The sequence below is a fragment of the Bombus huntii genome, chromosome 10 (genome assembly GCF_024542735.1).
Source record: "Bombus huntii isolate Logan2020A chromosome 10, iyBomHunt1.1, whole genome shotgun sequence".
NCBI classification, from domain to species: domain Eukaryota; kingdom Metazoa; phylum Arthropoda; class Insecta; order Hymenoptera; family Apidae; genus Bombus; species Bombus huntii.
The window spans coordinates 1,733,643-1,758,826 of NC_066247.1; the positions used below are offsets into that span (position 1 = coordinate 1,733,643).

At 35.5% G+C, this 25,184-nt stretch overlaps 1 protein-coding gene across 2 annotated transcripts in view; it reads left to right on the plus strand.

Annotated features, from left to right (window-relative positions):
* The window catches only part of LOC126870727 (suppressor of lurcher protein 1), a 527,940-nt gene that overhangs the window by 159,880 nt on the left and 342,876 nt on the right, over positions 1–25,184 (plus strand). For both annotated transcript variants that reach the window (XM_050628716.1, XM_050628717.1), the window contains exon 4: positions 3,533–3,747. In XM_050628716.1, coding sequence (XP_050484673.1) covers positions 3,533–3,747 — 215 coding nt within the window. The remainder of the gene's footprint in view (positions 1–3,532; positions 3,748–25,184) is intronic.

Sequence of the window (25,184 nt, forward strand, 5' to 3'; positions counted from 1 at the left end):
GCATATATTTAGAAAGATATGAATTTGTAGAAATAAATATAAATAAAATAAATATATAAAATAAATAAATATAAATATCCAAGAGTCGAGTTATACATATAATATAGTATATGTATGCGATTATCTTACAATATTTAATTCTTCAGAATTATTTGATCATTAAACTATTAAACGAAGTTCGAAACGAATTAAAGTACAAGCTAAATTTCGTTAGTCTCCTGTCTCGATACGCTGCACCATTTTATCTCAGAATAGATGGTTGTCTCGAGGGATATGTAATTTCACGCGAGTCCGACACTCGTGTATCTCCATATAGCGCCAATATCCCTTGAAAATTCTTAAAGTGAAAAATTTAACATTGTTTGATTCAGTTTTTTAATATAATTTTTAACAATGCGAGGATCGCAATAGATTATTCGCTACGTTAGTCCGTAATTGTTACTAAGATAAAGATTACTTCATAGACGCAAACGAAGTAAAAAAACCTCGTTTGTAATATCGTGCTTCCCTTCCATTGCAGCTAACGCATTTAAAGATCATCGTGTACCGCATATTTCAATTTGTCTTGACAGCCGTCTCCACATGGTAAAAAAAATATATAGCGTTCCACTAAAAAAATCGAAAATTGCCCTTAATTTTTGGAAAGATACTGTAAATATAAAAAATTGTTATGTACCGTTGCGTTGGTCATGCAAGTCGTACAACTTCTGTCATTTTCGAGGAAAACGCTGGACGATAATAACGCGAACACTCTGTGTATGATAAAAGAACTAAGAAACCATTATTGTTTGTCATGTATTAATTTACATAAATATTTTACGAAACACGACGCATCCTTCCATGAATTGCATACGTTATTTCTCACGTGATATGAATTACACATGACTGCAGTTTATTGTGCCATAGTCGAAATAAAATTAAAGCGCATTTTAACATGTGCCTGAACACATGCCAAACGTGAATTACGTTATACTTGCATATCAAATTATTTTAATCGCTAGTTCTTATCGCGAATTGTTGGTAATTCTGCTGGGTTGCATGAACGAAGAAATGACTCTGAAGGAAAATAAATTCAACAGCTGTTAATATTGGTATGAAACATTCATTACGGAGAAGCTACGCAAAAAGCGATACAAAAATTTAATATGCAAAAATATTTGTCTCAAATATATAGGATGGCCCATAACTGGTGACACAAAAAAGATTATTGGACGTGAAAAAATAAATCGAAAATATGGAATATAATTTTTTCGTATGACGATTTGTTTCTGAAAAAAACGAGTTTGAAAATTTTTCAAGTACGCTTGAACTTGGCTATTTATTTGATTATTTCGCTATTTATTCGATTATTTGATCGAACTTTTTGTTCGACAATATTATTCAACAAATTATTATATTACCTTAATTTGCTATTTAGAGCAATTTATTTTGCTATTTATTCAAAAAGTTATTTCTTCTTGGAAACTAAAGCTTTTAGTTTTAAAGCTTCACGGTGGTATTCTGTGCAAAGGAAAATTTCCTGTTACAATGTCTACTTACTGTTTTCTCCACTCGGCTTTCTTCAGTATGAACGCAAATTAAGACAACCTTTTTATGTCTACCATTAATCATACTTACGTGTGACCATTCGACCTATCGTGCCTTAAGAAAGGAACTTGGAACTTTCTACATTAATACTCAGTCGTTTCCCGCGTAATTGTCTCCGTTTAACTAACAGGGAGATATTATGACCGGCTGCGGCGAATGCTTGCAACAAATGGAATATTGCGAGAGGTCTGCCGCTAATTAATTAGAAATCGTCCAAACGCTTGTGATGAATAGGCTGCGTAACAGCATCATTAAAGCCTCAGTAAATTTCGAATCAACTCCCTGTGGCGCGTAATTAGCTCGTTCGCAGATTTCCGTTCAGTAAAGATTAAATAATCTTTTAACGACCAATCCTACGTTATAGCCGGGTCACGAAGGTTTACACACACTTATCGAATTTTGTGAAACTAAACGAAATTTTGGTACGTTGTCGCAAAACTATTTATCCATACTTATATATCAACGTAGTTATTATTAACGTTCCCAAAAGGTATTAAAAACGTTATTAATCATTTAAAGCACAAAAATATTGGGATGGAATTAGAAAATGCAAAATCTTTAATTTTTTAACGTTATGTAGATTATTGATGCTTAAATGGATGGGTGCTACACCATATTAACGTAATACTACGCCTACTATTTTTATGGTTTTATGTCGATATAACGACATTTTGTAACATTGTATTTTATATTTTATTTATTTTATTTCTTTTCCCTTAATAATGGCGAAAGTGAATAAATAGTATTAGATTTCAACAATATGTGTATTAACGTGCCAAAAAAATTCGTAGAGCTAACCTTTCCATTATAAAATTTTATATCTAAAAGCTGTATGTAGACTTTTGTGACTGACTATATAACATGATATTCCTCGCTTAAGAATAAGTTTAAAGAGATCTAAGTTTCATCGACAGAATAAGTTTCAGCACTCTTGATGGCCATTGGAAGCTATATAGAACTCGCGTGTTAACAACCGCTAACGAACTGGAAAATTGTTTTTGTGAATATTAGCTGTAAGCTACTTGGTTCTATTATAATCCGTGCTAATTTTGCCATTGTATTCGCTTTAAGTCACGGGATTGGAAATGCTCCCCAAGCACGTGAACTCCAGTAATCTGTGTACAGCCGGACTTGGGAACACCTGTTCCGTTTCACTGCCGAGGCTAATTAGTCAATTAGCTATTCTACGAGTACTATGGATTCGATATCTGATATATCTTATCGCCGGGGCTGCTGCTACCAGGTGAAATTCGATGAATTTCAAAGCAGAAATTTACACCGATCAACTGCGAGATATTTTCTTAAAAAATAAACTGGATGGTACGGAGATGGCTGTTTCTGCAAGAAACAGTGAAAGCACACTTCGTTCCTTCATATTTGTAGTAATAGAATTTAAACGAAGTAGAATTAACAGAATAAGAGATAAAAAAATTTGCATTTCTAAAGATGAATGTATTTCTTGTAAATTTTAGTTATATTAGTTTGATATAAAAAGTTAAAATGCCTGTTGATTGCATTTATCGGAAAATTCTAGGAAATTTTACTTTATTTAGTATATACGATTATACGTCCGATGATAATGAAATAATGGATACGTATTATACGATAAAATAACTAGAAAATGAATGCAGTGGAGTACATTCCGATAGCATATTTTTACTTAGCAGGTTGAGATATTCTTTTAACTGCAGCTATAAATTTCTTCATGCACCAAATCTTTTTCCTCTTGTATATTATAAAATAATCGTCCCTGAAAATGATATATTTCGCTCTTACGAGTTTTATTTTTCGTATATCTGTGCATAATTGCGTGTCACTCTTGAAACACGTCTATGCGTGCATACACATATACATACAAAACGATGTTTATTAATTTCGTTGAGGTCACGTTCTTCTTACAAGTACAAAGAGATTGCTAACAGCTTGCGACTGATTTATGTTCCAGCTGCGTGGGTGGTGACTTTCTAAAGGTGTTTCTACATTTAGAGACCAACGGTGTTTCCGAATACACCCCCTGGACTGGTGTACTCTGCGGCGATCTACATGACATCCCGCAGGTTCTATACAGTTCAAGATCTACGCTTATTTTAGAGCTTCACACACAGGGACCTCCATCTAATGCGACCGGCTTTTTTGGGAATTTCCAATTCATCAACAGACGTGAGTTATCGACACGAATATTAATTCAAGTAATTAATTGTTGCTAACGATCTGCGACAGGGGTCTAAAACACTTTTGGCACGCGTTTTGGAAGAAAACAGTGTTTAAGTTAAATTAAGTTACGCTATTCCACAAGTTTCAAATATCTAGCGTGCTTCTTGCGTTCAACATTGCATCGTCTTCTAACGAAATACCTGCAATCTGTGCGTACTAAAACGTTCGACAGAGTCTGTAGAACCATACTTTACTGTTAGTTCAACGGTAAAGATGATGTTTTATGTGTAGATGTTTCGAACGCAAAAGAATAGGAATTATTAGAATGGGAAATTTATAATTGAAACTTTGTTTAAAGATCTTATCTACGAATGTACATGCATGAAAACATCTTGAATCGCATAGTATCGTTTAGTTGGTAATAATATGTCAGTTAAAATCATTTGAACACTTCGTGCCTAAAATAGAATCTCGTAACAATTCAAAAAGATCGAAAGATAATAAATGGAAGAGAAAGGGAGATCATGTACGTGTTCTATCTTAGATCTCTTGCTCGTATAAATTGTTGCATAAACTGCTTAGCAATCTCTATTTTAACAATGATGATATTCACTTTTAGGTCAATGGATCAATATAAGATCTATATGCGGCGGCAAAAATCTAACGAAAACCTCTGCTAACATATTCTGCGACAATAACGTTTAATATACAATACAATCACACGCATTTGATTATATTTAATAATATATTTATTAATAATATTCTAAAAGATATATTTATCTTTTTCTTTCTACAATAAACAAATTTCTATGACAAATCCAACCGCTACATAACATATATAATAATGTAGAATATTTAACGGGGATGCATTCAAGATAAATAATTCTATTGGAAAAGTAAGTTTGTATCGACAAGAGGAATTTATAACAAGAATCGTGCAATAAAAGAGAAAGTTAATACGTGTTTCGATATGTACATGGTTATTCAAAGCCATTAGTTACGCCACTTAGCACATAGGTAATTGAAGCGGAAGATATTCAGCATTAGGATGAAAGATCTATAGTACGAACCGCTTAAGCGCGAATTTACGGGAATAGAGAATGCTACGAAATCCCTTTAATGACAACCAAGTTTGCGCTACCAAAATTTAAACAACAGACAGTGAATAAAATTTAGGTATAAAAGACGTAAAAAGATTTTTATATCTAGATCTTTGTTAATTTATAAACGAAACAAGTATTAGTAAAAAAAAAGAAAGTAAATCATATCATAACAAATATAATGAGCATACGTCATTTTCACAGTATGCAAATGATTAGTACAGGTTGAATTTATTTTTGTACAAATAGGAAGAAATTTGACTACGATATATGCATTGAAAATATAATCAACACACCTAGATCACGTGGTAGTCTCAACTGACTGGATGCTGATTTCTTATTCTTCTTCTTCTTCTTCTTCTGTCAATTTTTGACACCCCTTACACGCTAGCGTGCATGCTCTGCATATTTAAGTACTAGTGATGTACGTCTTCGACCTGATCTTACATACATATATGCATCAGATACATAAATTATTGAAAAAGGAAATAAGACTGAAAACTATTATTATGTTACGATAGATGACGTAAACGTTTGTAACTCCGAAATGTTTCATACACTAGATATTTGCCTCCTTAGACTGTCACCAGTTAAAGGATTTGAACCATTTATCTAGCTTAAATGTTTCGTAACTACTTCTGCAAGCATTTTCTGTTCATAAATCTTTGTCATTTCCACTACTAAAAACAATGCGCCATCCGAAAAAATTTAATGGGCAAATTCTTCTTAATTAATAAAGTGTTTGGGATAAAGAAATTACATTTGAGACAAAGAACTTCTACCGAGCTGAATTTTTTAAATTCAATGAGAGGTAGATCCGTAAATATTGAAATATTACACTGTGATATTATTTATAAATATATGACTTTATTAGGGAAATCTAAATTTGTCAATTAAATCAATTTCATTCCTATATTTCATAATTATATTGCGGTCAAATATAAAATATATTATGACATTAAATATTTATTAAAATAAAATTATATGCGGAATGATTGTTCAATTATTGCTTGGTATGTTCAATCCGCAGGCTGAACTTTGCGCAATTTCCGTCCATTCTTCTTCTTTCCGGTATCTGCAACAGAATCATGTTATATGCGCTCGCGATTATCTACAAAAAACAACGGATTAAACCAGTCATGAATTAATATTATTAATTAGCAGTTGACACGCAGAGATCCTAAATCTAATAAATTAGATCTTTATAACGATACGGTAGATTTTCACGAACATAACTAAAAAAATAGAGATTAAATAGAGATCTGTTTCATTCACTAAATTATGACAAATACTTTATTTTAAACGTTTCATATATTTCTCTATATCGTGCGTGTCGTATAACGTATATTTTTGTACCTTCAAATTTTCCATAAATTCGTGAAAATCTGTAGTGCAAGAATGCAAATTTCACTTGAAAAACCGTTAATAGTCTAAAACTTTTGCTATCTTCAGAAAGATGTAAGAGAAGAATTCTTTAGGACCTTTTTATATATAGCCACGTTTTTATTATCCTCTTGGTTTCTTTTTGTATTTTTCCATTAACCGAAGAACGTGTCGCGTTTCTTATTCGCGGGCATCGCGAAACGTAGATGTACGGAAATTCCGATCGTAGATTTGCGAGCAGGTCCGGGACTAAATAGCAAATATTGTCTGTAGGCTTGATAAAACCGTGGTTCGTTAGTAAACGTTTCACGAATATGACGGCGAAGCATGCTTTAAACACGTTGGCTTGGGAATTTTTTATTTCGCTCACGTGTGTGCTAGCTTACGTGTGCCACATATAACAGTGGCATAATTCTTGCCGGCGGGAGGAGACTTTTCTCGGCCATTCCGAAATACGCGATTTTCTCATACGCTTGCTAACATTGTTCTTTTTTTATGTGCACAACGTGGAAAAGAAGCGAAACTTCGGTGCTTTCCAAAAACTCACGTGATTTGCATAAAGTGAGACATCTGTATCGAATTGTTTCGTTTCCCTACTTCTACAACTCCTAGGTTCGTCGATATATTTATAAATATAATTCGTAACATTTATTTAGTTTATCTCCTTCTTTAACCATACCATAGTATCTCAATTACGAAACTTTACAAAAGGTACATTTAATCTCTTGAACGATACCTATAGTTCCAAAATAAATCAATCACGATGCGATATAACCCACATCGAGCGATTCAAGAAATTATTTAATTATCTGGGAAATTTAACAACGTTTAACATTTCAATGAAAGAAAACGCGTGTTGAAGGTACAGTGCAAGAAATGGCGAGAACCTTCGTATCACTGCACTATAAGGTCAAACATTGTGATGAATAATTCATCCCCAGACTGAACATAACTTGGCGTTCTAAAACGAACAGTTGCTCGCATACGTTCGTTACTATACGCTCCAATTTCTCCGGACGATTGTCATCTGCGTTTTTCAAAGAGGTGTATTATGCTTATGTTCAATAGACGACCGCGACTGTCGCCGAACATTGACTATCTCACAGCAATCGTTCAGCTTATGTACGACTCACAAATATGTATTCTGTTTCCTCATAAATGTGTATTCGAAATGTATGAATTATTGCATCTCGATTACCGTTTACTGTATTTAAGAATGAAAGAAGGTTAATTCGACGTTTTATCGAGATGTCTGAGAAAATTTTTGTACAAAACACAAAATATATATATCTATCAAGAGATAAATATATATATATGTATTTTCAAAGCTAAGTGTACCTCTATTTTTCGTCATTTCCTCTGTTAATTTTACTTCTTTTTCAAAACATATATTTTTGTTATACTACAATATCCTCAAAGAACCATGCAATTCGCGCATTGGTGAAAAAAAACTTCGTTTCGCACAAAATTTTTCATTTCGTTGACAAAAGAGTTTCACTTCTGCTACATACCGTGTTCAATTTACTTTTATGCGTTGCAAATGTTTCAAAATGGAGCTAATTTCTTTTGTAACTTAGAGAACAACATTTTATCTTCTCAGATGCGAACATTCTGTCCGAAACAGAATGTCTGCCAGTAATAGATACCTTTTAGTGTTATAAATAAGATTATCGCACGAGGTATTTCAAAATTTAGTAAAATTTCTATTTCCCTAGCAAGTGTACTATTTGTCATTCGTTTATACCGCTTTGTCACAAAATATTTTTCTAATACGTTTCCTATCTACTCTAGTAAACATCGTACATCGTAACATTTGCACATATTCCCACTGATACACACAGGCGCGCGCGCACACACACACGTACAATCTAACCATCTTTTCCTCTTAACACTTTGTGTGTTTTCACATACCTAAGCTTTTGGTGCTTTTCAATCCTATGGTACGCCACTACGTCGTCCACTCGGAACAGATTTCGGGTCAAAGTTAATCCGAGCTGGACGAAATTCATCCAGGATTCGGCCAAGCATAATGGAAGTCGATAACCAAAGAGATTAGTTAGACCAAAGATTAGACGACAGATAGGAAAATCGGTGTTCGGTGGCTGGCTTATCGTAAACCGTGTTATCAAAGCAACCTAACATATAATGCTTCACGCGAAGGAGCCGCTTGATCCCACGGCTAACTCGATCGATATTCAATTTCCTCGGCTCGATCGCCGTTACATCGAGATACTTTATCACTGTGAGTCCCCTCGTGATCGTTGATTACTAACCACCCACGGAGCCAACGATGATATTTCACTGGCATAGTTTGCGCTAAAAGGATCGCGCAACAAAGACCTTGACAGAGCTGGAAGAAAAATGCACCGGATTTGTCGTAATGCGTGAAGAACGTCACGAATCCATTTCGTTCGATCCATCATCCGAGACGAACCCGTCACCAAAGAATGCGCACTACTGCAACGATGCACCGCAGATTCACACAAGAAGAAAAACGAAAGAGAAAACCGACTTTCATACACGATATACAGGGTGTCTCGCAGTATCGGGAAATCACTTCGACGATGGATTCTACACATGAGGACAATGAACTCTTTTTTTTATTGTTTTCATGTACAGAATCCACGGCCTAAGATGTTGTTCAATGCTGCGGGACATCCTGTACATTCCCTTCTTTTCTTTTGTTTTTTTTTTATTATTAAATTCGATGTTCCATTTTTGCAGTATCAAATTTTTGCAGTCATAAGAGAGTGCAGCTACAGTGATGGACGAAGGAAATTGTACAAAATAAGTAGTATAAAAAGACAACATAATTGCGCAAAATGAATTATGTTTAATGAGATCAGTGAATAGATATAATATATACCACAGAATAGATAGCAATATAGTAAAAATTTTTGGTACAAAAGTTAGTAGAATTCAGCGTGACGATTTTAAACTTCCTTTTATCCGCCACTGTAATTCTCACGTTACGAATTCTCGCTTTACGAACATTTGGCTTTACAAATCTTTTAATCGGATTTTTTATTTTATATTGCCCGTGGCAAAGGTGACTAGGAGCAATTTTTTTTTCAAAGAAAAGAAAAAAATACATGAGAGATTTTTAATACATCTTCTACTACCTCGACAGCTGCCGATTCTTCCGGTGACGAAGCAGCGAGTTAATTCTTCTCGAAAAGATCTTTTTTAATTAAACATTTCTGTCTTTGAATTAAATTTCTGTTTTTAATCTAAAATATCTCATGTTATTTTATAAATATGTAAATCTTAGACTAGTAATCCTTTTTTATTCCTTAATATTTATTTTAGATTTTATATATTTCTTCTTACGAGCGTAACTCTCGCTTACAGTATTAATTCTGAGGCGAATACATTCTCGCTGTACAAATTGCCGATACACGAAACGTCACTAGCAACCAATTAATTCGTAAACTCGGGAACCACCTGTACTACCAAATGACTCGAAATTTAATACACTTGGACCGAATTAATTAGTAAGTGAATGCCACGGCAAATACAATGGTATGCCAATATAGGTCATCCTGCCATAAGTAGTGCGGTTTTCAGTTTTCGTGTTAAAAGTTAAAAAAAAAAAATTATCTTTCACCAATCGACCAGTGATGAATTTTCTCGTATTTTTTTTTTTATAATTCACTATCTTTTCCTGGTAGATTTTCTATTCCAACTTTCTAAAAGTCCGATAATAACGCCTCCCATTGTTTCGAACTCTCAGAAAAACAGCATTGTTTATGACCGACACTTTTCCTAGCCATCGTAATAAAAATTCTTTTCAGTTCGGTATCTCTTTATCACCGCGAGATAAAATATTCGTGAAAACAACGTTCAACCTCCATTGACGAAGTTTAATCTCAAGACTATTGCATTTTTTTAATAGACTCGCGATCACACTCTACGGACACATTTTCACAGTAGTACGTGGCAACGATGCGTTAGAAAATTCGGCGTATTCCCTCGTAGATTATACGCGTCCATTAAACGCTAAACAGCAAGCTAACCGTGTGTCGGAGCGTGAAGCGTGTTCGCTGATTAACCATGTATAATTAAAATGTAATTTCTCCCTCGTAACCGGGAAGTTTTAATCAAACGGGGCTTAAACCAAAGAACCAGAGGATGGGACTATAGCGCGATACACTAGGGGGATGATTATCGCGGTGACTGCGAACCGCGGGATTCCCAGTCACCTTTCTTCACCACTAATGTCCAGTATTTTATGCAACTGGATATTATCTGCACATCTCGAGGATTATTTGGCGATATCTTTCTCGAACACGGTTGTTTTTGGAAACGTTGTCCGTTTGAATTATTATACAGCGAATTGTTATACTTAACTATAACTTTTCTACGTGATACTTGCACAGAATTGGAAACGTTATTTTGATGCTATTTATACTGTATCGAACGTTATTTATAGACACAATATTCTTCAGTTTGTTATTTTACCTTTATAGCGTTGCTCCCTGCTATCAGAGCAGTACAGAATTCGATATGTACGCACGTTTTATTTGGACGTTCAAAATGTTTATATTTACAATTTAATTTTTACTACCTTGGTAAGGTAGAATTGATCGAAAGCAATATGAAATATGAAAATCAATCCGCTTTGTAATTACTTCCTTCGTTAATTCCTGAAACGAGAAAATAATGACGCAATTTTAATACACGAAACTGATATTATTTAAAGCGGATTAGTATCTTGTGCAAGTTGAAGCAGTGCTGCGAGCCATTTCAATATAAGGGCCAACTGTCTGATTATGTATGCGCCAATATCTCATATTTTAGCTTTAAATAAATCTCGTTTATTATCTGTACCAGCTGGATCAAAATCAATGTTATGACTGCATTCTCCAGAAAAGGTAGAAATTGATCGAGTACGTAACTGATACTTGGTATAATGAATTGAGATAAAGTCTGGGGATAATGTATTACTCCTAAAACATGTTCAATTACGATAAAATGAGGCTCTAGGGGATATATCTGGGTACATGTTATTATTAAATTACTTTTATCAGAAATGACGATACAGAATTATTATAATGTATGTGATATTATATCCCAATAATATCGCAAATAATTACGATAAGTATAATAAATAAACAATGTTGCAAGAACGCGTTGCTGTACAGAAAATAGATAAGGTAGAAGATTACACGATCACAGGATAATGTACTTACCATCCTAACAACCTCATCGCCTCAATTTCCCCGAAATTCGGCAATTAATGAGAAAACGGCGGGGGCGATGTCTTGGAAATCATCTCAACGAAACTATTGCTTCTAACAAATTTTCTTTAGTTGCGCATAACCAAATTTAATAATTATTAATTTCATTGTGCAACGAGTCGTAAACATATTTGTACGTACGAAGGCATTAACGATAAATTAGGTAAAACTCGAGTTCCTAAATTGTTAGCAAATTATTAAAACCTTTAAGAATATTTAATATTACCTACGGTAATCTCATCAACTATACACAAGCAACCCTAATTTCTTTTTCATCTATAGATATTTTTCGATAACTGTTTAAACCGATCTTTACATTCATAGTAGCAGTTTCTGTATTATATTCACACTATTGTTGGCTCCATGAATGCCATAAATGATTGCACGAATCAGATTTACATAGATGTTAGACAAATGTCACGCTTCATTCAAATTACTTAAATCGTAGCAAGTATATAATCGACTATATAGTTTGCTCTAGGAACCGCAATAAACCGAGCTGAACTACACCATAACGTCAAATTTTTACAAAATATTAGATCGTACTTGCGCGCTTCTTTCTAACGATGTTATCTAAATCGTTCACATCGTTGACAATTTCTTAGTTACGAACTTCGTTATGAAATTTGTGTCATTGCGATCGTTGCAAAAGATCTAGTACCTAAAACGTGAATAACCGATGACCATCGTAGCAGTAAACGTGTTTATGGGTTGTTTACATCAGCTCGTGGAACCATTTATCGATTCTCGAAGAACCATGAATGCCAAAATCGCGCTTTGTGTCTCGGACATAACACGGAAAGTCGACTCCTGGTGGCAAGTTTCTTCTCTGTTCGAATATTGCAAATCGTCGATGATAGCGTTGTAACGAGTCGTAAACCGTCCAAGCCATCGTAAATTTTCGCGTCAAATAGTAGTAAGATATACGCAGTACTACCCACTAGCTATCCGATCGAAACTCGACGAGTTACGATTAAAATTCTAACGAGACCCGAACTCTGAGTACTTATCGCTCTCAGTGATAAAGAGTTCTGCATTACGATGGTCAAGATAAAGAGGAAATATGGTACAAGTACGAAATGTCTCTGGGCTATTTGCACCGGTATTGATTAAAGTGGCCAATTGAGGCTGTTGGACTATTTTCAACTTTCTCTACCACCGGCATCGTGCTAATTACTTGGAGACTGGCCGTCCGAGATATCGACTGAAATTCGATTTCCCCTTTTATCTGAATCCATTTGAAACCTTCCGGCAATTAGAGGAAGAGCCACCACTTTCGACGCATGTTATTGCTCACTCTTGAAAAATTTGAATCGTCGTTACGACACGGTCTCGTTGATGTTAACGAAACGTCATTCGCCTGAAATTATCTGTGGGAATGTTAGAAATTGGTACAAAAAAAAAAAAAAAAAAAAAAAGAAGAAAGGAATAAAAAGTAAAGAAAAGGAATGGAAAAGGGTAATCGAAGCTTCGTAAAGAATTCATTTCGAACGAGCATGTCCACGGCTACGAAATCATACAATCAAACAAGAACCATTCACGTCTCGGAAATTAAATTCCTTTGTCCGTAGCCCTTACATCGTGAAAGCACTTTGTTCGCAGTTTTACAGTTTTACCACATGTTTACCTATTGTTATAAGGCGAAGTTTACTTGCCATTATATGACAAAGCAAATTTACTAACAATATAAGCTATTTTTGTGGAAGCCGAGCCGTATTGTTTTGACATTAATTGTAGTAGGATAATTGGGAAACTGTAATGTTATATTTACTAGTTAGTAAAATCCTCTCCAGATTAATTTTTTTAATTAGAAAGTTATACATTGGAAAAAGAATGTTGACTTTATGAATGAGTGTTGAAGTGAATGAAATGTATGCTGAATTTGCTATTAGAACTTTCAAAAAACATCACACCGGGTATCTGATGTTCTCTGATAGCATAATGGGAGTTTAATATTATGAAGGCAAGTTCTCGCGCGGTCACGAGTTGTCAAAACATTATATGTGTTTAACGTTGTTCAAAGTATTACACGTTCTATGTATTATTTTCCATAGAATGAAGTTCAATAAAATTTCATTAATTTTAAAAATATGATGCGAATATTTCGATTATTGTAATTAATTATCTCGTTCGATTGTGGCCAGCTATCGTTAGAACGTTTTGAGATCGCGATTAAAAGAAACATATGTTTTTCTGGTTATACTGTATAAATTTTACTACATTTCGGTTAGAAAGCTTGATCTTATAAGATGATTCGCTACGGGGAGGCTATTTGGTATGGTCGTTTAAACGTACGCTCTGGATTTTATCATTTTGACAGTTCTATTATCGTTACGAAAAATATACCACAGCAGAATCTTCCTTCACGCAATAAAATATGAGCAATATGATTCTCACAAGGATGAACACCGAGAAGAGAGGAGTTTCTGCAATTTTCGTAACAATCGTATGGTTGTTCTACCGAATATCTTTTTAGTCTGCTTAACATAAAACTTATTTGAAACTTTGCAAGTCATTTTTGTTCACATTTTACGTTATTTCAATCAAAGTGCTCGTGAAATTTCAAGATTTTATTGCGTAATTTTGGTAAAGGAAACCAACTATCGACAACTTTCAGATCTTTGAAGAATTCATTTTTTCAAGAACGACAAATTTCCTACGTTTTCAAATTTGTATAGCCATTGTCAAATACGGTTAAATTAAAAGTAACCGTAACACGACACGAAATTAAAATTAATGGAACTGTACTACCAACGTTCGTCCTTGAAGCAGTGGAATATGATATTTTCTATTCAATTCCTGCTTCTATAGCGATCCCTTTCAATAATTAAAATTTTACGTACAACGAACGTGAAAATACGACCGTTGGGGAAAATATCCTTTTTCGTGTAACTGAAATGATCGTTTCGCGGATCCAAATGCCTTTCCACCTGGCTGATAAAAGCATTTTAAAAAAATGAGACTGCTCTGGTACAGCGAAAATTTTAATCAATGCCGGGAACGACTTGCTTTCAATCGATAATTAATTTTCTTTTAAAAGGTAATTCAGTCGAATCGAAAACAAGCACAAGCACTACTGGAAAGTTGTTTTCGACGGTATGCTCGAGCGGTGATAATTTTCTTTCATAATCCCATTGGTACAACTGGGTCTCCGCCGCTGTTTTATGCAACCGTTTCCGTTTGTTGTGTTATTTCAACGATACCTAAGAGACATCTGATACGGAAAGTACTTAAACTCGTGAACTTTTTCGTAGGAGTTAAAGGTAAATCTGCTTCCTCCCTCCCTTTTTCTCTCTCTTTCTCAGTGGCGATGGCGAACGACCGAACGAAACTTTGTCTCGGCACGTCCGTCTCTTTCACAGCCTCGTAAACAACTTGCCACGTCATTACGAGTTTCAGTAGGGAATATCCCCAGCGACGTACAAAGTTAATGAAACTTAAGAAAATTTCTTGCTGTTCATTTCTGTCCCAGGATCACATCTAGCAACGTTCTTCCTTCGGGGGTTAATTTATTTAAATGAATACGAGACAACTAGAATACCGAGTGCGACTGACGTTTGTTCGACGTTGTTGTAAATGTTTAAAGTGATTTGTTCTAGGCTCGAACAGATCAGGTTTCTTAACTTTTAAGCTCTTTCGATGCCTTTGAAATTGTATCCATTTATTTGCGGAGAATTCATAGAATATGTTGGTTCGAGCGCATTACAGGCGTTTTTCCTCTTTCTTTTTCTCTCTTTTTATATTAACGGCTTTAATTATTCTATCTATGAGAGAGACAAGCAACTAAATGTACAGAGTGTTCCATTTATTCTGGTAAATAATTCTCTACGTTACGTATGTTTTATGAATAATAACAAGTATAAAATATCTATAAAATAAACTGAGAAATACTTTATTAAAAAGATGTAACAAAAATACGAAATAACAATGCGATTCATATTGCGTCGAACGTGGATTGATATTTACATTAGTTTCATTTCAAAGTCTTGTTTGTTCATACAAATATAGGATTGATACGAATGAAAAATTTTTAAAATTTCATACAAATTTAAAGAATGTAATTTAGTACATAAGAAATTTTTTATCGACTCTCTGTAATATCAGTTAATGTGTATTACTACCGCTAACTAGTCCAAACACAATTAGCTTCTTATTTTTTAAATATCGTTCTTGCAAGTATTTTACAAATGTTTCTATGCCTGCCGCTTTTACATCCTCGTTAACGTGCAATAGCATGGAAGATCGATGCGCTGACCTAATAGGAATCGTTTCTATGCGTAGCTAACGTTTCAATCTGGCCATGCTACTTTTCCAAATCCGGTAGAGATGGCGAGCTAAAAGTTTGATCGTTTAAGCGGGTCATTTAACCGTAATGAGATCACAGGTTAAAATACCAAAAAGTCTCACTTGCTACGTTTTCGATACTAGCTGTTCACAGTTGCTGCTTCAGGCAGGATTAATTGAGCGACCGGTTACCCGAGTTAAAGAGAGCCGGTGAAGCATCGCTCGCGCAAACTCCGAGCAAATCTCGTGAACGACGTTAGCAGACTCTTTTAACGTCCGCCCTTTGAGTCTGTGCCGAACGGCTGGAAAGGGGGTAATGCTCCGTGAAACAACTTCGAATCCGCTGTCTTGCTTGTGACAGTGCGGTTATGAAGTTGCGGTTGCGTAAAATGAAGAACGCTTGCGAATCACAGACAGAAAGGAAACAGTAGACAGAGGTTTTTAGATTTCTAACTTACACGACGAATGTGCTCGGCCGTTAGCTCATTTTTCACTTTGACAAGATATTTTAATTACAGGATTACGATCGAATCAAAGTGCAACGATTTGAATCTTCGTAATGACCGTCGTTACGCGTAATAGGACATTATGACCCGTTTAATTTGTTTTTTAAAGCTGATATACAGGATGGTGAGTAAGTGGTGATACCACCGGATACAGGACGATTCCACGAGAAAAAAATAAGGCGAAAAATACAATACAATTTTTTCACATGACGTTCCGTTTCCAAAAAAATCTTGGAAATCTGAAAAAACTGAAAATTTGGCAAGTATACTTGAACCTGGTTAGTTCCGAACTGAATATGACTTAACACTTTGACTGCCACGCCGAAATCGCGTGTTTCGCATAGAACGCCACGGGAGTATTTTTATTATTCAAAGCATATAATGGCAAAATAGTAACGAATTGACGATGTAAGACAACTTTCTTTCAACATTCTCTCAACATTCTCTCAAGCGCTCCGGTCACCAATGATCACTGTGGCGTCACAGGAGAAACCCGGCAGTCAAAGTGTTAAAATTCGTTGAGAAGATGCTTTGTTTTCGAGAAAAATAAATTTGAGAATGTATCGCGCGCGTGTATTAGACCGGTTCTTAAACATTTTCAAGCTTTACTTCCTTAAAAATGAGATCTTAAACAAAAACATCTTATTTCATATCTTCAACTTATTTTTTCACCTAGAATCACCCTGTACACGGCTGTACCATCGGTTACGGGCCAGTCTGTATAATAATAAGACATCGTATTTCAGTAGACAGGTTTAAGAAAAGTTCTTTAGCCTAAAGAAAACAGGACTGAATTGCATCTTACCATTTACTAATTACAATCTCCTCTTGTTACCGTTCCTTTTCAATTTGTCATTACGATACAAATAGGCCGATCCTTTTCAGTTTGCGGAATCAGTTATCTCGAGGCCGGACACATTGAAACATCGGGACACGCAAAAGTTTCGCCGCGCGGAACGTTTCGAGTGATAATTTCGCCAGGGCAGATTGTGAAGTGTCGGCTACGTGAAACAGTTGCGAGGGAGAACACACCCCGACATTTCGTTCAATTAAACTCTCAAATTACTCGAGCAAATATCTGTGTGAAATTTTATTCATTGGGTTTAACACATAGGTTGTCACCTCTCGTTGTACCACCGTATCATCGTCCACATTGTTTGAATCAAATTGTGTTTACCGGGTCGTTATTTATATTCATTTAATTTCTGGAAAAGTAATAAATGTCAGTGGTGCAGAAATTACGACATCACGACGGGCGTTCGCAACATTAAATTCATACGAGTCGTTTTTCATGTTCTTTTCACGCGTTATTCTTCTTATTATAATGTTATGTACACACACACGCAGTGTCTACGTATCTGCAACCTCGTTTTCTCTCCGATGCTTTTTTTATTTTCATTGTTTCTTCTCTAGTTTACATCGTGTCATATCTATTCGTTATTCTAATTAACAAAAAATTATCAAAACGACGAATTTTCTGCTTTTCATCAATTTAATTCTCAAATGCCATGTATTAAAAGTAAAATTTTCTACCATTAAAGGAATAGTTGAAACATTCTAATTTTTCGTGATGATTATCACCATTTGACAAATATTTCAGGATATGAAAAAGTTTCGCTTACTGTACCGATAAAGAAAGAAACGAAGATTTATGATACAGTTTTGCATTACAATGCAACAAGTTTCGAGTTTAACGGTTAACTATTGCTTGCATTCTCAGTCTCGATAAAACGGTAGATTTTATTTGTGATAGCGATAATCTTCCAGTGATAATTATGCAGTATACTAGCGATTATTTAATTATCGCTTGGAAAAATAAAACATTCAGGCCGCGTGAAAGCAATTATCGAAAAATAATCAAGCTCGTTAGCAACTCCCAAGCGAAATCGCCCGACATTATCCCCTAATTCTCACTGGAGAATCACTTCGTAATTTCATTCGCACAAGGAATATACCATTAAACGCTTCACTCGAAAACATATTAAATCTGGCGTAACCAAAACGCCACGGCATGAAACAATAAAAGCTCATTAGCTAACGATCATGGCAATCAAGTGCATAAACAGTTTCGTTACGCAACGCTACGCAACGCTTAACGTCCGTCCTATTATTTGATGTAATTTTAAAATCACATCGAACAGTTCCGTCCGCAAGGGAAGGATCTGCGTGTTTGCGGTGCTCTGCAATTAAAACGCTGTAATTTGCGGAGCGCGTTGATCGCCGGAATTGAGTAAACGGCGCGCAACAGCGTTTCCAAACGCGTGCGCGCTACAGCCAACGTGTATCATAGCTATTGCCTTAATTTGTGCGGGCGCGGGTAAATTGATAATGAATCCGATGTGTCGGTACACGATTAATTTAGGGAATTCAATCGTCGCGATCGAGAGGCTCCTCATTCTAGGCGAACGATTCCTATTAGGTCTGATCAAACATTGACATTTCCTTAAAGACGGATAGATTTTAAGATCGCTGCAGTCTGTGTGCTCGAGATTAATTGATTTATTACGTACGCGCGTTATACGTTAAGTTGACTTTGTATAAGCAAATAGGTATAATAAGTAGACCGCCGATTTTTACACATTTATTTGAAAGTTTGAAAAATTTGAAAGTAAAGAAAATGCATAGAATGCACGTAATATGCAAAGATGAGTAAAACATGTAGGGTAAAACAATCGTTGCGACATTTAATAAACGAAACAAAAACGATTCAAAAATATCGCTAATAACAGCCGAAGGAGCAGTTAGTAGATAAATCGACGATTTTGTTGTTTATTATATTTATGTTTGATTGTTTTCGAAGATATGCATAAATCAATCTATCCGAAAGAAAAAGTGATGGGACTTTAAGCGGCTAAAGCTAAGCCTTCCTGGAACTACAGTCAATAAATCCCAGTGGTCAGGGATTTCGATGATTGAAATATCGCAAAGGAAATATTGCTTGCTGGCGGGATGTCTAGATTTGTCAAACGGATGCATTACGAAGCGGATTTTATCTGGATTTTACTTGAAACACATTTCCTCTAAGAAATTCCCTAAATTGAAAAATTAGACGAGCGCACTGAAAAAATACGAATTGTCATTTCAATAAATTGCTCGTATTAACAACATTTAATACATCAATATAATTATTCCATATATGTATTTTAAAAAATGTGTGATTTCCCGTCACAACGATGTATCGAATTGATCGCGTATCTTTGTGATTTCACAATTCAACTGGACTTCGGATCAATGATAGATAAATCGATAATGTGTAGGTGGAAGGTCTGATATGTCTCGTTTTGTCAGTGGCTTCGCAGAGAAAAGCTTTATATGCTGTAAAGATCCGATTCGCGGTAAATATAGTAAATAAGCGTTAAGTAAAACATATTTCGTGTAGTCGACCGTATGTCGTTTTTGCAGAAAATGGCTTTCGTAATGGGATTAACGTACACAGAGAAAAGGAACGAAAAGAGGAAGATTAAGCTACGAGATTACTTCGTAAGAAAATACGGGGAAAGATTTTTTGCCGTTTTTTTTTTTTTTTTTTTTGAAAAGAAAGAGCGAACCGTATAAATCATTCTGGCTCGCGTACCTGTTTAGAGAATTTCGAAATTTATTTCTTCATGTTGAGAAACTCAAATAAGATTTTCCTCTAAATATTTGTACAATATTTGTACTCTATTTTATAAACAACGATTCAGATAATAATTGCGTCATAAATGGTAATTTACAAGAACAGATTTACAATCCTTTAATGTCAGTATTATACAGGGTGGTTGGTAACTGGTGGTACACGCGGAAAGGGGGTGATCCTACGCGAAAAAAGAAGTCGAAAATATAGAATAAAAATTTTTTTTTTAATTTTTCCATCGAGACAACGATCTACAGTGAGATCCGTGATAACGTACCGAAAATTCAAAGTCGATTTTTTCGAAAACAAAGCCTGGAACGAAAAATTTTTATTCTATATTTTCGACTTTTTTTTTCGCGTAGAATCACCCCCTTTCCGCTTGTACCACCAGTTACCAACCACCCTGTATAACACGTTTCTACCGAGATTTAGTAAGATTAAAATGAATATATTGGAATACAACGATATTAATCTCATACAGATGAGGTGATTGATCGAACGGATTCTTCCCTTCGTTGCCCAGCGATATCCCCACTAGCGTGCGTTCGTTAGATGTACCGCGGCGGCTGGCGCGTGTATGCTCTTCCGGGAATTCGGTGGAAGAAGCGTAAGGATATGGATGGAACATTGGGCACGTCGGTGTCGCGCTTTGACGGCGTAGCGCTTTGTATCGCGAGGCTGCTGGAAGGTTTCGTGGCACATGCCGTCACCACAGGCAGCTACACAGGCTTTTGAACAGGGCACTTACACAGGTCACACTCATTACTGTATAGAGAGTGGGGTTTAAAATCTCTTCAGGGCCCATGGGTCGCTAAGTCAGTCAGTCTGAGAATAATTAGCCAACTGTCAACATTCCACAACACTCGCTTATATTTCCTGTAATTTTGTTTAATAAATATCACGTAATATTATTTCAACATAAACATCGTGTCTTCCACGGATTATTAATCTTAATTTCGAGATTAAATACTAACAGAATAGAAAAGATTATCTTAGTTTTTTTTCGAACTGACGTTTTCTACAATCGCCGTTTAAAGCCTCGCGCATCTCGAGATGTGGTAAATTTACGATGTAAGGGCTTTATGTGTTGAAATTAACGTTAATCTATATAACTCTCTATGAAGAGATTTTGTTTCTTAATAAAAAGAAAAGAATATCAGTGGCAAATATCACCATCAGATAATACATCAATATTTTGTAAACTATACACATAAAACAATCAGAAAATTTTTACATATTATCTACTCGGAAGATAGGCAGAAAATGTGCCCTGAATAATGTATTTTGATTTAAATCGATATCTCAATTCGTTCCGAAGATACAGCCCTTTAGAGTATAGTAGATGTGTCAAGTTTATAGAAATATGAATGGCAGTGCGTAGCGGTCCGACCTACATTTTTTCCAGGAAATGCGTACGCCTAGTAGTAGCAATAGTAAAGAAAGCGTAGGCGCTGTCTGTCACTGACCAGCGCAATATTAAAAGGAGGTTGCGATTGGTCGGTGACGCGATTGGAGTGGGAGATCCGAGCGTGCGAGAGAAACAGCGATAGAGAATTAGTGAAAAACTTGATTCTCTAAGAGAACGATATCTTAGCAACGGAAAATCGGAGCAGGATAAAACGAAGAGCATTTTGCAGGGCAAGGTTTATTCTTCCTCAGACCCTCAACTAGATTTTAACATTCTCATTGGTTTCGCAACAGTAATTGTTTAAACTTTCAGCAATTTCAATAGGCGTTACTCGTGTATTTTAAGGTTTATTGGAATAAATGTGTATATTTTTTTAACAATACTGTTTCTAACATTATCTTTAATAGTTTATATGCGAATTATAATACAAAACTACGTGTATTGTGCAAAATTTCAAATAAAGATTCTGTTGGTGAGGAGTATTACCAATTTCTCGAACTTTTACGTGATACTTATGCTTTATTGGAACAAACGCATATTGAAGTATTTGTTCCTACTATATCGTTTACATATCTCGGTATCGTTAATAGTTTTTAAACCAATTTTAACACAAAATTATGTATATTTTACAAAATTTTCAACGAAATGTTTTATTTACAAACAGAACCAACAATTTCTCTTTCTTTGTACGTAATACTTGTGCCTCGCACAAGCATAGAGTATTTATGTAACAGTAAATTCATCTCACATTCACGTTGGAGAATACGAGCCACCTCTTTTTCCTTGTCTTATCAAGAATTTCAATAACCCAAAAGAAGAGGAATTTACGCTGGCGCAAAGTTATCTTTTCTGTTAACCAACCGGGTCCAGTCATTCAAACGAGAAAATTCCTCGCAACGCCGCGCCGGTCTGATAAACAGAGCCGAAAGAAACGAGCATCGCCTTGTTCGTTTTATCGGCCATTCAAATCTGGCCTGGTTTGGCTTCTAATCGCTATCAGCCGGTCTGTTGAACACAATCGACCCACGAACGTACGCTGCCGTGTACGTGCACTCGTGCACATCGTATTCAAACACGTGCACACGAATCGTACACCACGGGAACGCAGATAGCGTGTGCCACGAGTAGTAGCCTGCTGGTGCAAAGTGACTACGTGTCCCGCGTACAAAGCCCATTAAAATCTATCCACCGGAGCAATAGCGCGAAATTTAAGAAGAATCTCGAGCGCACGTTCCTATGGCTTTGTGGAAACGACACGAAGAAGGTGGTTTTCTTAGTATATAGGTACTTTCCATCTATGACGATATGTCGGTGGAAAAGAAACTGCTGGATGATCAATTGCTTTCATCCGATGCAATTTACGTTTTGCCTGTATCCGATTCAATGCGTGTACATATTTGTTTTGTACACAGGTTGTTTTTACGAGATATTTCGACGTTTTTTATAAGCAACCTCTAGAATCCTTAGTCATCAAGAGCAGGGTTAGTCATCAATGGAAGTCCCTCCATCGAGATGCACTTGATAAATCGTGAGAAAATTATTAAAATCTTGAAGAATCGTTAAATTGTGTAGGATTGGTATATATATAGGAAAATTAAATGTTTTTTTTTTAATTTTTCTTAAATGTTTAGCCAATTTTCATTCCACCCTTTAGCTTTCTATTCTATCTATAACAGAAACATTATACATATATTAATATTACATAATAAAAATCGAATTTTATTTTGCTTTGTGACCATTACTCTGTCATTGATTCAAGCGTATATTCCTGGCAATAATAATCCGGTGTTTTTAATAGAAATCGACCAAAATGTTCACATATCTGTGAGCGGCAATATACATGTATAGTCAATACGGTCTTGTATTTTCATACCCGGGACAAAACAAAAGTTTTAACCAAGAAATTTATTCCCCGTGGTGGAACAATGCGACTCCCAAGAGAATCGCAGTTGCGGTTCGTTTATGCGTCGTTTTTTTTTTTCGTTTCCTCGGTCTTCTTTACGGCAGAAGTCGCCGTGACGAATGGGCGACGCTCGATTGGGTCTCGTCTTCCGGAAATTCGTTCTTCCGTCGCGTCGCTAGACGGAGCGTGCTAGAAGCTGCCTCGAGAATTGCAGAGACAAGGGTTAAAGGTGAAACGAAAGGAACGAGTCGAAGGTGCGATGAAATCAGTACGCCAAGATCGTTAACAGGCTCGTTGTAAATCCAATAAATTTCGTTATAACGCATTTAGAGCAATAATTTTAAACGTCTGCGACTGACAGAGCCTCGTGATTAATGGCGGTCATCGAGTGTCACGTAAACGTGACGACTTGTCAAGAGAAGTATATGCGTCACAATTGATAGTGCTCTTTTTAACGCCAGAATTATTTACTTCCGATCGATGCTTGACTACACATGTGTAGATTGATGTAAAAGATTGTGTAATCATGTCTCCGCCTGAATGAAATTCAACGTTACTTTCGCTAAAAAAATTCCTACTGTTTTTACTTATCGCGAAAACAAAGAATCAGAACTCGGTCATTTTGATAATTCTAATACAAACGATAAATATCTAGAAGGTTCGAGGAAAAAATTAAAAGTTAAAAAAGCGTCTTAAACCGAAATATCCTAAATTCGAGACAATTTGTACGCTTCGCCTGTTCGTTCATTAACAATTAAAATATGTAAGACGTGCGCAGCTGGCACTTCTGTACTTCTGTAACTTGATAAAGGACTCTTCTATCGTAATTGATGTAGAGAAATTGATTACTTTCTTGTATCAGTGCCGTACTATTGCACAGAAGAAATTACCCTCAGCTTTGCAGATTCGGCTTACTCGCAGTCGTAGTCTACGTCTGGATAACGCTGGCATTTAACGAAACGCAAAATATTGAATTCGATTGAACATCTTTAGAGAATGTTTTAGAGAATTTTTCTTGTAATCATTAACGTCTGACAGTTCTGTGAGGTGAAGAATTTAATTTATGTTAAACGTATCTTCATCTAGATGAGAATCGAAGAGAATTATTTTTTATTTTATTGGGAAGACTTATCTCTCTTTGTTTTTTTGCATTAAGCCAGGAAAATTGGCGTGGGCAACATTTGCTCTTGATTTAATACGGATTTCCGTTTATAGAGCACTGTACTGTAATATTGTAATAAGTGGATATAATAAATATCGTATCATGAAACAAACGTGCAATCTACTGCATTCTAACAATTCTTTTTATTCAACACTGATAATGTTCCGTGTTTCCACTGTTGCTGCTGCTAAATAATGCATTCGTACGAATACGTACGGAATGTTAAATGGTGCAATCGTACGTTTGTTCGATAAAAGTTCATAATAAAATGGACGTCCTTAATTCTATGAAAAACATCCCGCCAAAGCAGCGATAAATATAAATCTACATAAAAATTATCCTTCTGATATACAGCGAACAATGTTTCTTTCCCGAATATTCAAACACAAATTGCTCGTTCTTTAAAAAATAAATCTGCAAAATAGATCTTTTCCCCTAAACACGTAAGAACTTTCAAGTATAACGACTGCTTTAGTGAACATTGTAATATATGAACATTTTATATATCTTTTCACATTACACGCATTCTCCACATTTTTACGCTTTCTCATTTCTCATAAACACTTGGACATCCGAGTTTATCCGGCTCGTTCAAATATGACGAACATTCGTTTCTCCGAGTTATTTGGAATCTCAATACGTTTATCCTCTGTAGCTGCCTGAAGTAATATTTCTGTGACATTCTTTAAGTACCATCGAAAGCTGGACGAACTTAATACCGAAGGTAATGCGATTCCACGAGCCACTCATTTCCGGCGTAACAATCCAGCTGATCTTCAACTGTTAAAGAGAAATCCGTCGCGAATAAATGTGACCGCTGTTACACAACGGAATTAATATTCCT